The sequence below is a fragment of the Passer montanus genome, unplaced genomic scaffold (assembly GCF_014805655.1).
Source record: "Passer montanus isolate IOZ18808 unplaced genomic scaffold, ASM1480565v1 scaffold26, whole genome shotgun sequence".
In the NCBI taxonomy this organism is placed as follows: domain Eukaryota; kingdom Metazoa; phylum Chordata; class Aves; order Passeriformes; family Passeridae; genus Passer; species Passer montanus.
Window position 1 is genome coordinate 7268590 of NW_024367261.1, and position 14233 is coordinate 7282822.

Below are 14233 nucleotides of genomic sequence, written 5' to 3' on the forward strand. Positions count from 1 at the left end.
TGGCTAAAAAAAATTTTTCCTAGTGTCCAATTTAATAAGGTACTGTTATATATTTTTTCTTGTCATTGTTTGTCATGTAATGTTAGTGTTGTTATATGCCTTTTAAACCTCTCTTTCAAGGGAGTTGCTTATTTATTTCTAAGCTTTCCTGTATCCCCCATAACTAAGTTTCTGACTGCTTAAGAAGATAAGAAACAGTTATAAGTTTATGTTTACATTATTCTCCTGAAATGTACCTTTTGTCTTCCCATTTCATCAAGTGAAGGTGAGGCAGATGTTTAAAGTGCCTGCTAGAGGGTTAGTCTAGAGAACACATTTGATGGTGGCCACTTTAAAGATGCTTGGAAATAGATACTTAAAACTATTAAAATTTGCATGAATTCAGGCAAGCTGCGGTGTTGACTTTTCAGTATTTAAGACAACTCTAGGGGATGATATATCAAAAAAAAGAGGAAATTAGTAATTTTTACTTCATGGGTAATTCCAGAAGAACTATTTCTCCTCATGAGCTAATCCTCAGAATTATCAGATACAACCTGATAGAGCACACTGTGTAACACCCGTATGGGAGAAGCCTGAGGTCCAGTGGATACAAATGGTCAGTATTTGAGCATGACAGGGTGCAAGTCCCTACTCAGGCACTGCAATCCTGTACAACTGCAAAAGTTTGGTCAGACCACCCTCTGAATGATACGAAGTCTCTCCCGAGGGTAGATATTTGTTCCAGCCTGCAGATTGGATACTTAAGGCTCTTTGATGTCTTAGACAGGGTGCCAAGGTGCTATCATGATTATCTAGCATAAAATACACTGCAAGCCAAGAAAGGTTTTTCTCATGTAATCTTTCTTGTGGGGAAGGGCTGATGAATCATTTGTGGTGACTGGGGATAGAGAGATTGTGTTAGAGCAGTTAGGCTTGCTAATCACAGAAAGTAACAATTGTTTGATGTTTCCATGAGAGAGCCCTCCATTAACTGCAGCTGAACTTGACTGAGTGTGAAATTAAAAAGGAGACACAGATTTCCAGACACTCCCTCAGGTGCTCAAAAGTATGCTAACTGGTACTGTGGGAGACCTCCCTAAAACAGCTAAGGATACTTAAAGAAAAGAGGCCACCACAATGTGAAAAGAAAACCTTTGTATTATCACTGAGCCCACAAAGTTGGTCAAGATCAGTCACACTGTATTAACTGTAAAATTTTCGGCTTATATGAAATACTTCTTTCTGCCAAGGTCTGGTTCCAGCTGTGCTTGGTGAGCATCTGCACTCCCAGGAACTGGAGGTGCTTAATCCCAGGCAGAAAAGTCTGTGAAAATAAATGTAAGAGAAATTGTCAGGAGACTGTATATTAAGGCATTGCCTAGCTTTAAGAAAGTTATTTTAAAACTTAAACTTGACAGACATAAAAGATCTTTACAGGCTATGTTGGCTTCTGCTGGCAGCTGGAATCTGAATTGTAGAGACCTGATTGCTGACTTGCATTGTGGCACTGGAAACAATCAATCTTCTTTATTTTTTTCTCTCACTGTAAAACGAGGGAGGCATATAGATCCCACAGATACCTACTGGAATGAAATTTGAAACTCTGTAGCCTAGTATCATTGCAAAGTATTTAAAATGCTGTTTTTAAACCATGTTTATTACCCACGACATTGAAGAGTAAGAAGGGCTGTACCTTTTGTCTCTGAGGTTGTTGTATTATATAAGTCTCTGTGGAACATTGCATTTTAATACTTGGTTCTGTAGGAAGAAATGAAAACACTATAAATTCAGGATTATGACATATTCTAGGATTAAGGGGGAGGCTTTAGCCAAGAATATGTACATATATCAGTTTATTCTGCTTTGCTGTATGTGAAAGATCTTTGAAATCTCTCCTGATTTTGAGAGACAATGTCTCTTGAGTAAAAGCAGTATTTAGTATTTCACTGTTGATATATGAATATCATTCAGTTATATTGTTGCTTCTTGTGTCATGAATATACATTTTCAGATCTTGCTATTCATTTTACTGGGATACTCTTTCTGATGGAAACCTTTTGTGTCTTTGCCTGTAGGTACCATTGACCTCCACATAATTGTCACTGTTGTTTCAAGATGTAAAAGGGAAGCAAAGAGGTGGTGGTGTGTCAAAGCTTGTGCTGTAAAAAAGTATATCATATTTCATTTAATATTCTCACTTGTAGAGTAGACTTTGAACATTCACTTGTTGTCTTTCATCATCCAATAAAATAAACTGGAAAATTTGTAATTTGTTTTTTTAAGGTATAAATCTTAAAATTCTTATTTTAAAAAACATTCCCCCCCCAAAAAAAAAAAAATCTTAGTGATCCTTTAAAGAAGGAGCAAGCTGGAAACCTATGGAATGGTATCTAATAAGACAGGCCATGGTATGCACACTGAAAAATGATATCTAGTGTTACTACAAGTTAATGTACATCCTGTAATTCACTCTAATGTATTTTCAAAGCCATGAAGCCTGTGCTAGTGATCTCTAGGAAACAGATTTGTCTGTTAGCCAGCTAATTACCAGCTAAGTGCCCAGAGCAAGTACCTGCCATCTCCTTCATAAAACTGTCCTGTGCACTGGGAGATAAATAGTGACAGAACCCCATCCTGAATTTGTCCACATTGTGCTGCTGTGTTCATTCTTCATTTCAAGTCATTGCTTGGGTGATTTTTGAAATGCAAACTTTTTATATTTAGGAGATCTCTCAGTTCTGCTGTGGTTGCAGGAGCTGGCTGGAATGCTGGCTGTCATGTCCTTTGATTCTGCCATAGTGATTGACACCCCACACACCTCATTACAAAAAAATAAAGCTCAGAACCCAGGCATCACATTGTTTTTTTAAACATGTTGTGTCTGACCTTGAATGACAGGTTATTTTGATGGTGCATTGTTTGTGTAGTGGAACGATACTGAGTCACTAAGTTTAATAGCAGCACAAAATACAAATATGTAAAAAGAGAGTCAAGTCCTGGCTGGAAGCATTTATAGGTAAATATAAAGAAACAGGGTAAAATAAGTGGGCATAATGAAAAACAGCACAAGACTGTGTTTTAAACATTTTGGAGGTGGTTTTTGGCTTGTGTTTTCTCAATTGGTCCTCTTGTTTTTGTTTGTTTGTTAGTTGAGCTTTTTGGTAGTTTCATTCCTGCTCAAAGTGTACATCACAAAAGAAGTTATTTAATAAGCCCCAGTTGCTCAGCCTTCTGTCTAGCATCTAAGTGCTTTTTGAATTTTGAGGGCTGATTGAGGGAATAATCTGAAAGACTGGGGGAGGAAAAAAGTAGGTATGCAAGGGCCTACCCTTAGGTAAGAACATGGAAGAGAGCAGGGAGATGTCTGCCAAGAAAAACACCAATGCAGCCATACAGTCATGGTGGGAATTTACAGAGAGAAAATTAATTCATTTTATACTCTTAAATAGGAATATTAAAATTTGAATTTAATGTTAATGTAGCAGGAGGAAGTTCCAGATGTGTGTCTGTATGACATGACATTACAAATTTGTGTTCCTAGTGGAATCTCTGCCTGTGTATTTTTGAGAGGCTGCATGGTCAGATGATGCAAGAGAGAAATGAGAAGTAGAAGGAAAAGAGAATGGACAGGAGGAATTATTGTAGTAGTAATCAAGGTAAAAGTTGAGTAGTGAGCAAAGTGGATTTTTCTGTGCTGATCAAAGGAACCAGACAGATCATGCAGGTGTTACTGGAAAGAACACAGACTGCTGACTTGCTGTGCAGGTCAGGGAAGGCCCTACTTAAAGATTGTCTCCATAAGGGATGACAGCTGGAAGGAACTGTCAGATTTAATGCAGATGAGCTTAAGGTCAATCAGTCTCTACAGCCTCCCGTTATTACCTGTATAGTTGTGTTTGACCATGGTCCAGCCTCTAGGAGCATTGCTGACCTGCTTTGACTGGGTCATTTGCAGTGATCTTGCCGTAAATGAGGAGCTGGGAACTGTAAGGAGTTCAGATTTGGATCATGGAGCTGGTCAGGGGCCGGAGCAGCTGGCCTGCAAGGAGAGGCTGAGGCTTCTTCAGAGCTGGGGCAGGGACCCCAGCAGAGGCCTCCCAGTGCCTGCACAGGAGTTCCTGACAAGAACCAAGCCAAGTGCCTGCCACTGGCACATGTGGGGCATGAGAGACTGGGCCTAGGTTGAAATGAGAGGTTCAGATGGATATAAAGAGAAGCATTTTCCCATGAATGGGCTCCAGCAGGGGAACAAAGGCACGGAGAGGTTGTGGTGTCCATCACGGGATATTTTCAAAGCCCAACAAGAAGAAATAATATGAAATTCCTTTGCAAAAGGACCTGGCTGCTTTATTTTTTTTTCCTCAAGGTTTCTCATTTTTTAAAATAGGTAAGTAAACTCTGTGTGTGCAGGGATTCATCGAATTCCTAGGAATGGTGTACACCTGATAACATCTGACACAAGCATGGTTGTAGACAGCATTTTCTTTTAACAGCATCATAGTGGGCATTCATTAGAATACATTATGGCAGAGATGCTTCTTGTAGCAATTACCGTGTTAATTCCATTAGGGGAAAAATATTTTCTGTGCCATTTATTTTGTAATTTAAGATCAGCATTCCACATTTGCAGAAGGCTGGTAGAATTTTTAAAGTAATAAATCAAAGGAGTTCTCTTAATACCTACAGAACTAAATGTGTCTTCCAGAACTATTCAATGAAGCTCAATTTACATATTAATTTACATATTTTTTGCATATGTAATCTATGTGACCTTCAGTAACTGTTTGTTTTTTTAAATCTGAAAAATGCCTTTAAAGAGGAATAGCCCAGAGTTTCAAATAGTGCAGCAGGAGATGTAATGCATATTTTAACATGTTTTCTTTAAATTTGTCACACAGACTTGTTGTGCATGATTATGTAAAAGTCCATGTTTTTAAAGCCAGTAGTACAAGTGTGTGATGTACTTGGTTGGGCTAAAAAATTCAGAAGTCTAATTTATCTTGAGATATGCTCAGTCAAGAAGTTTTTCACAGCAGTTAGCTAACACTTCAAGCTCTAACAGTGCCCCTGAGCCATAAAAGAAATTTGCATGTAAGAAATGTTTTGAATCTATTAAAACCTCAGCTCAGAGCTAAAGAGTTTCTCTTATGTCTTTGTTGACTAACATGAAGTGAGACCTTACAAAAAGCTAGGCTGTGATCGACAGATGCCAAATCTTAGGTTTTGATGTGATTATATATTTCTTTCATGAACGGTGGTTTGCTCTGGGACTGGAGTTTCAGAGACAGCAATCAATGGGTCTGTGCAAGAGTACACAAAATATATTACTCCTGGCAGTTGTCAAGGCAGAATTATTCAAAAAATAATCTGAAATGCATTTGATCATACACTAGAAGTTTTAATAATTTATATTATACCTTATTAGCAAAGTCTTGTGTTTACTTTGTGACTGCCAAAACAAGATGAAAGGCTGCCTCCATGGAAATACAAGATGCTTAGCTCAAAGTCTCTGTCTGTGCATTTCAGTTCGGTAATTTCCCTTCCTTCCTTCATTTTGATTAATAGTATATAATATTAAATCTTAGAGTGCCTTTTCCTTCATTGTGGTCCTATTTAGTGAGAGCAGTGCTAAACAAGTCTACCAAAGAGTTTGTGGCCTATCAAGACTGAAACTAGTACAAACACTTATTTTTGAAACTTCTTTACCTTAGGGCTTCCTCCCAGCATTTTTTTGTTAAAAGAGGCTTTGAATTTTGCTCTAAATTCCACTGAAATGAATCATTATGGTAATCTTTCTAACTCTTGGAGCTAGAAAAGTGTGATTTCTGAGCTCAGCTTGAGGAACTGTTGCACTCTGACTAGTGATTGTATGTGGTAAATATCACAACTATCTCAGGCCAGAATATTACAGAAATTACTTCAAGATTTCTTTGGAAAGCTAATGCACTGTGAATATTGTATCTAGAGACAGAGATACAAATAAGGACTGGTCAAAATGAATCCTATTAAGTGAGAGCATGGTAAGTGGACAGTGTAAATGTTTTTTACCTCCACCAAGGTTTTTTACACCAAATGGGCAGAGTCATATATAGAGTGTTTTTCACTAACACAGCTGTTTATAGGATACTTGTGTGCCTGGAAGAGCTGCTTATATTCTTGACAGGCCCATCACTGTTGTCCAGACTGTGGCAAGGGCCACTCAGCCCTTCCTCAGGAGGGAGAGGGGGCAGTGACATGGTCCCTTTAGCAGAGCTCCTCTTCTCACTGGGGAGTTTGTGCCATGTCTCACTGAGCAGCACAACAGACTGAGGAAGAGGCATCCACCTGCAGGTGTCTCTGAGCGATTATCCTGGGTTTAAAGGCTCTGTATGAATCTCAGGATGGGGACAAAAAGACTGTTATTTTCTACAGAAGCCTTTCAGTCGCAGGGAGCCAGATGTACCTTTTTTTTTTTTTTTACAGATGCACATTCTGTGATGATAATGAGGGAAATTTTCATGGAACCCTGTGGTATTACTCATGTGTCAGACAGAAATTTGGGCCAGACTAGAGAACAGTGCTTAGAAAACATGAATCAGATGAATACACTCTTTACTTTCCTTGGGAAGGAATATTTGGCAGGATCACCTGAAGAGGTGTACATTATTAAACAGAAACACAGCATGTTTAAGTGGTAAGCTGTGATGTCTTTAAGAAAAGGGTCACTTCGGTTTGCAGATTTTCTACCAAAAATAATTTTTAAAATAATTTAAAAAATTGATTAACTGTATCAGTATGACCATCTCATTTATTTGAAATATGATGAAGTAAAGAAAACCAGATTTCACAGCTGTACTGGCTGACTTAGATGAAATGCTACTGGGACAATTCACCAGCAGAGTTCACCACCACTGGAACTTTGTAAACCTTGCTAGAATGTCTTGTGCCATTCTGTCCTACCAGCAGTATGCAGCACTACCTAATGCATATGCAGTTGCAGCGGAGGTGTAAGAAAACAGTATGGTAACAAAAAAAAGCAGTATAGGCATGATCAAAATTATACCAGCAAGATGAAACTCTTTGGTTTTATGTTGGAAAACAGAAAAACTGTATAACATAAACGAAATACCAGTGAAACCACTACTGTAAACTATGTTACAGAAACATGATTGAATGCATGAAACACTGATGTGCTTAACTGTTAGTGAAGGAGAAAACTTAAAAGAAGTATCTCAAAACATTTTACAACTTACAATTTGTGTTTGGGGCGTTTTGCTGCTTGTCCCTAATCTTCCTGAGACATGTAGGTAGGAACTGAAGCTAAGCATGAAGAGGAGCATTGAGGAGAAGGTCCAACATTATTTATGAGGTACTGGCCCTTTTTATCAGTGTGCCAAGGGATAGCATCCAGTCCTGTATGAGTAAATAGCTATGATTTTATCATGCAGTGTAGAAATATTTAATTAGGAGTCAATAGGCTGATTGTAGTCAGCCAAATTTTAAGTCATAATTCAGTGAAAAATAAATATCAGAAGAAATAAGACTTTAGTTGTACTGATATTTTTACAGCCTTATCCATTCCATTAAATTATTTTAGCCTTAGTGTTAATGTACCAACAATACATATAAAAACAGATCATTACCTTAAATTAAGCACCTTACATTAGAGATTTGTAAGACCTACAAAGAAAAGAAATGCTTTATAAATGTCTAGAAAGAAAAAATTGCAGAAGAATTTTGACTCATTTGTAAAAAATCCTTAATTCTGTACATTTTCCAGTTTAATGTTCAGGCAAAGGTTAATCAACTTTATTGGGAGGACAAAATAGCTGTGGTCAAGTGCTAAAATTTCAGACACCTTAGAAATTGATTGTAATTAATAACTTAACATTAGTTTTTGATTAAGTTAACATGTTCTGCACAATATAGACTGAAGTTCTGGAGCTGTGCTGTTACTCTCACTGTGGAGAATTACACCCCAGTGTCCTTACCTGTTTCTTTCCTCTGTTTACCCAGTTGACATTTTTCTAGGTGCTTATGTGTGAGAAGTCATCCTCATTTCATAGCTCACTTGATCAGTAACCCTTTGCCTGTGTGAATTGGGCTTTAAGTCAGCAATAACTCAGTTGTTAGAATAGCACTTACTCCAGGCTGTCATTTGCCCCTTTGATGCTTACTTACCTAACCAGTAGTAATCATTATTTTCTTCTACAATTACTATAATGGAGCTGATTGCTGAAATGGAAAACAGGAGCGAGTTACAGGAGGTTTGAATTGTGCTGTCACACTTTCATGGGCAGGCACCTTTCTTGAAGCTTTGATATTTCTTTGAGTTTGCCCAGAAATATGTTTGGTAAAAGACAGAGCAGGCATCTGGTCTGTATTTTCATGTGGCCCCATTTCAGCTTCTTGGAAATACAAGATTATCCAGATAGGTACTTTCTGGGTCCCTGATTATTTTATACAAAATGTGAAAGAGTAAAAAATAAAATGGTTTAACCAAAAACCTTTTTTTTTAACTGGAAAATTTCAAACCAATTAAAAATCCAGCTGAAATCAATTGAATTCCCAAGAGATGATTCAAATAGAGGGAGGAAAACAGAAATATTGCATCTTATGATGCAGCATTGTTACACCTTTGTTTAATTACACCTTTACCACTTATATCTCTTGCAAATGTCATCAGAGCTTCACTGGATGTTTTTCCTTTTGAGTATCTACAATACTGAACTGAATAAGACTGTGAGAGAAAAAAGCCTTTTATTCTTTTCACTTGGATTGTCTGCTGAAATAGTGATGCAACATCTGTAACTTGTGCTGCAGTTAAAAGACATCATATTCTTGGGGATCTTGGTGCTTGCAGTCAGGTTGGGAATGGTAATGGCAGGCACAGCAGGGAGCTGGGATTCAATATGCTGAATGAGAAGGTGAGTGTTTTAGCACAGCTGCCTCCTGAGGGTCAGGGGAAAGGAAAAGCCCTTTGGGAGGATTTTCAAGCACCACTGAGCTGGCACACCAGGAGTCAATGATTGACTTTAGAAGATCCCTGCTGTGCAAAGGATTGAGTGTTGTGGTCCCCTTTATCACTGGTTAGACATTTCTTTTGGAGAAGCCAAAAATCGGAAAGTAGTGAGATAGCAGCAAAACAAATTAAAAAATAACCATCAAACAATTGTCTCTGATGGCAGTGAGGTCTGGGGATTTGTTTCTGTTGCTAACAGCTGCATTGACTTGGCAGTTAATGTCATTAGAAATACTGATTTTGTATGGCATTTATGAGATTTCTGTATGAAAAACTGATGACCTGGTGATGATGCAGTGCAGGTTGAATTGTTGGTCTTGAAAAGGACATTAATTTGAACCTCTCTATAAAGAGGAGAGTGTATTTGGTGTGTACAATCAGAGAGACAGAGCACAGTTTCAATCCTAATGCGTGCATTTCTTCGCAGGAGTTCCGACGTTCAGCACAGAATGGCACAGACTGGAAAGCACAGCCTTGTGCAGAGATCCCAGTGAAGGCACAGCTCAGCTCCTGGACGGCTTTGCAGCTGCCATGGCAACAAGAGGGAGGAGGACTGAAGATCCTGTCTGTCAGCCTGGCTCTGCTGGCAGTTCTTGTTATGTTTTACTACGGAGGAATGAAAACAGAACTGTGAACTGAATGGGGCTTTTATGAAAACAATGAAACTGCTGTTCAAAATCTTCAAAGGAAACACTTTTACCAACAAATATATTTTTTTTTTATTTTAGAAAAAAAAAAGCTAATATGAATTGGGCAATAATTTGTACTCGCTCTATGCCTTTCCTGTCATTCAAAGGAGAGAAGGTTAGTAAGCTGTGGGAAGGCCTATCTTGCCAAAACCTGAGATCTTTGGTTGGTAGAACAGGTTGTTGCATATTTCCTTTCCTTTTTTTTCCTAAAATGATGCAATATTTGCATTACATACTCTTTTCATAATTGCTGTATCAGGTAAAATTGCATTAAGTTTATAAGGAATCTTTCCATTGTGTGATATTGGTCATCTTTTATGGGTAGATTATTTAAAGCTTTCCTAAAGATTTTGCTTGATGCAGTGTGATCATTTGGTATGTCTTTTTACATTAGAATGAACACTGCAAGCCCATTAAAGTTTGTTATTTGTTGCTATTTAATTTGCTGTCATGTCTGAAAGAATTCTTGCCTGCTATCTTTCATCTCTCGACTTCACAATGAATTATTAGTCTTTTTTAATACAGGAATAATAATTTTTTATGTAGAAATAGTTCTAAAGGTGTTGGATTTTTATAATTGAATGGGAAGATGTTATTCTGTTGATTGAGTTCTGTTAAAAGATGGATTTAATACAGTCTGTAGATTTTACATAATCTTTAGAGAACTACCTGGGAATCTCTTAGCTTTGCACTGGCTCAGTAAAACAATTATTACTCTGTGGGTGAGGAGGTTGCATTTTACACAATGAAAATTTATAATTACTTTCTTCAGCCATTGTGTCATGGCAGGATCTCCAGACATCCTGTGAGTGTGCTGGTGAGTCAGGGACTGGACTGTGTGCCCAGTTCTTCCAGCACCTCACCTCATGATATTGTTGGTTTGTTCATGCCTTGTCACCTTTCTGAATCTTCATCCAAATTTCCACTTGCAGAGACTGTTTAAAATCATAACACAGGCACTGTTGAGGGTTTTTTTAATGTTTGTGTCACATCCAGATGGAGCTGAGCTGTCATGTTTACATGGCTGTTGTGGTTTAACCCCAGCAGGCAGCTAAGATCCTCGCTCAGCCCCCTGCAGTGGGGTGGGGGCAAGAATCAGAAGGGTAAAAGTGATAAAACTTAGGGGTTGAGGTAAAGACACTTAAATAGGTAAAGCAAAAGCTGCACATGCAAGCAAGGCAAACCAAGGAAATAAATCATTCATTACTTTGACAGGCAGGTGCCCGGCCATTCCCAGAAATGCAGAAGAGGCCTTGACTCTGTGTGAGCCCTCCTCAGCAGCAGAAATCCAAAACATAGCCCCATACCAGTTGCCGTGAAGAAAATTAACTCTATCCCAGCCAAAACCAGTACATTGTCTCTACAGTGCAGAGGAATAATCCCCTAGTAAGAGTGCTTTGTACCTTATAAATTGGGGATCCGTAATAGTTACAGACAATTAACCAGGAAGCTCCACCATGATGCTTTCAGCACAGCCTGTAAATTATAACAACAGATGTAAGTGTCTTCAGGAAATCAGATATGTGATCACTTGAATATTATATTTCTTATAGCAACCACTGAAGGTCATAAGCCAAGACTCAAAATCCATGAGTTTTAAAATAAAATAAAACAAAAAACAACCCATGCCTTTAATTTGCTTCTGTTTATTGGGGTGCTTTTTTTGTCAGGCTTTTCTGTACAACAAGGAATATATAACAATCAGTAATTTACTTTTTTAACAAATCTGAAAAATTCTCTGAAAAAAAAAATGCACCAACATGACTCTGGGAGTTGAAATTTTTGGGAAAATACCACAGATTGCAAGATTCTCAGGAAAACTGTGCATTGACAAAATCATCATATCCCAGCCAAATTTTCGCATGTGATGGGAATAATCTATGCAGATATGTTGTGTGCCTCTAGCATTATCTCTGTCAGCCACTCTAGCTTATCTAATCGTGGCAATTACAGACTCATTGCATCAGCTATTACAGAGATTTACGAAGCTTGTGATTTAGATTCTGTGCATCGTTGACTTTAATGGGACCAGCTTATTTTCTTAGAAATAGTGCAATATACTGAAAGAGGCCAAAGAAGACTTTGTAAATTATATTGCCTGCAGTATATTCTTAAACTGAGCTTTAATCTGATAAGTAGGAAGTGGTTTTTTATCAAGTATTTTGTTGCCTTCCTTTAGATTTTGAGAGAGGTTTTTGACACTTGTGTTGTAGAGCAGCATTGTGTTTATTGTTGTGTTCTGTATATGTACAAATAAATCTTCCAAAGCCACTGAACTGAGCAAAACAGTTCTGGTCAAACAGCTCACCTGGACCAAGCCTGGAGTTCCTGGGGCTACTGGTGCAGCTTGGGAAACCTCAGTGAGTGTGGAGTGAACTGTACAAGTACATCCTCCTCATGGAACGAGTTGACCTGAACATCTGATCTGTGATTTTTGATCCTGTTTGGCTCTCTGAATGCCCTAAGTACCCTGCCAGGTGGCATTTTTAATTTTTACATCAACATTATGTTTGACATCTACTTCCAAGTATTCCCTCTGTGCAAGTCATCAGAGTGGGTGAGAAATCTGCTGCACTCCAGCTTAACAAGGTCATTGTGGGAAAAGTTACCTCATAGTCAATTGATCCCACTTTCACACATGCTGAACACACGCATCACTAGAGAATGCGTCTGCTAATAAGCAATCTACATTCAATGACCTTTTGTCAGAGCAAAAAAAGAATATAATTTCCATTTGATACCAAGAAAGCCTCAACTATTTTTTCTTAAGTGTTTGTGGTAGCTCTGAGTTCTCTTTGGCTGTTTCCAATGAGGAATCTTGCAAACCACAGAACCCTGAGTAGCAAAGACATCTTAAATCTGTTGTGAACAGCATTAAGTACACACATTTTATTTTCTACTTGAGCATTGTATGCTGGAGGACTTTGTAATTTAGTCTTTCCATTGTAGGTTTCTAGCAATAGTATACTTGTTTAGAAAAAGATTATGACATGGAAGAAGTGTTTTATGTAAAGCTTGTTCTATAAAGCAAGAGAAAGAAGAAAATGTGCTTTTTGAGGAGATTCACTTCTGTTACATCATTCCTTGCACATCTCTGAACATCTGACAGCTACTGTTAACCTAGTTTCACTTCCCGGTTCAACTTCCCATATGGAAAGCTGGAGTGATTTTTGAATAACAGCAAATAATATCAGAAGTGGCAGCAACTGGCAACTCTGACACTGAGCTTGGCTGTGGCCATTACCCAGAATCCTCCTGCTCTTCTTGAGAAGCAATTACAATTTCACAGGTTGGAATTAAAATTCCTTGCAGTATGCAGGAGAGTAACTGAAACTGTCAAAGTGATTTCAAGCTGCTAATCTCTCCCTGCTCCAAGAGTGAAAATAGAGCCCCTCTTACCCAGGCACAGATCTGACAACTTAAAAACTTCAGCCTTCCACTACATTTAAATACATATGGAGAGTGGCTTGATCTGCTCACAGAGGATATCTGTAAAGATGTTATGTCTATGAACATTTGTGTGTTATTAACAAGTCTATCTTTTTTAACTTTAAGACGTGTATAACTTCAGGGACTAAAATGAATATAAAAGAAGTCTTATGCAAGAGCTCTGACAATTTGGAGGAATGAGTAGGCATGTGCCTGTTTGTGTGAGGCTTATTAAAATCTTTATTTATATCTTCTCAAACATGTATTTTTTGCTAGAAAAATTGCTTGCAATTTTCCCAGATTTTATTTTTACAGTTTTGTATTCCACATTATATTTTGTGTGCACTGTGGTTGATTGTATAGATAGAAACAGAGAGCATTTAGAAACTAAAATGTGGAGGAAAAAGTTGAGGGGCTGTAAAACTAGGGTGCAGAATGAAAAATATTTGTGCAAAAGCTGCAAAGCAAGATTGGTCTAGGAGACATGGACCACAGAGTTAGGAATTGGCTGCAAAATACCATTGGACTTGTTCACAGGCAGGGTTCATCCACTAGATAATTAAAATCAGAGTCATTGCTGGAGTGTTTGTGCAAATATCATTAAATGTCTTTTAGTTCCATATTTGATTCATGCATGCTCTTAACATTCAAGTGAATGGTTTTTTTTCTTTAAATGAAGGTTCTTCAGTCAGTGGAAGGGAAATGAATTATGAATAGTCTATTTTCATTTTAAAGAAGCCCAGCGCATAAAAAAAAATCATGTCACTGCAACTGCTGATATCCCAGAGTCCCCATTTGGGAAGTTGTGGTTATGGATTTGGATCATTAATGCTGTCCAGTCATGTCCCATGAATGGAGAAAGAGTAATATTTCAATATCCTTTCAACAATATTTTGTTGGAAAATATTTAGCAATGTAGCCATTCTTCTTAAAAAGTGGTCTTAACATGATGTTTTATAGAGGACAATCTGCCCTGCATGATTTGCTTAATGCTGGTTGTAGGTAATAGGATGAATTTTCATGTTGGTGACCAGGGTGTGATGCGGATTTGTGCCTACAACTTGCATGCTTTAAATGCCCCATCTGTCTTTGAGTGTGAAAACAGGATAGTTGTGCTTAAGTGAGCATAAAA

General features: G+C 37.9%; 1 protein-coding gene across 2 annotated transcripts in view; it reads left to right on the top strand.

Annotated features, from left to right (window-relative positions):
- The window catches only part of CDKAL1 (CDK5 regulatory subunit associated protein 1 like 1), a 381816-nt gene extending 369873 nt beyond the window's left edge, over window positions 1–11943 (top strand). For both annotated transcript variants that reach the window (XM_039712037.1, XM_039712038.1), the window contains exon 16: window positions 9411–11943. In XM_039712037.1, the coding sequence (XP_039567971.1) occupies window positions 9411–9617 (207 nt within the window). In that variant the 3' untranslated portion in view covers window positions 9618–11943. The remainder of the gene's footprint in view (window positions 1–9410) is intronic.
- Window positions 11944–14233: the final 2290 nt, after the last annotated feature.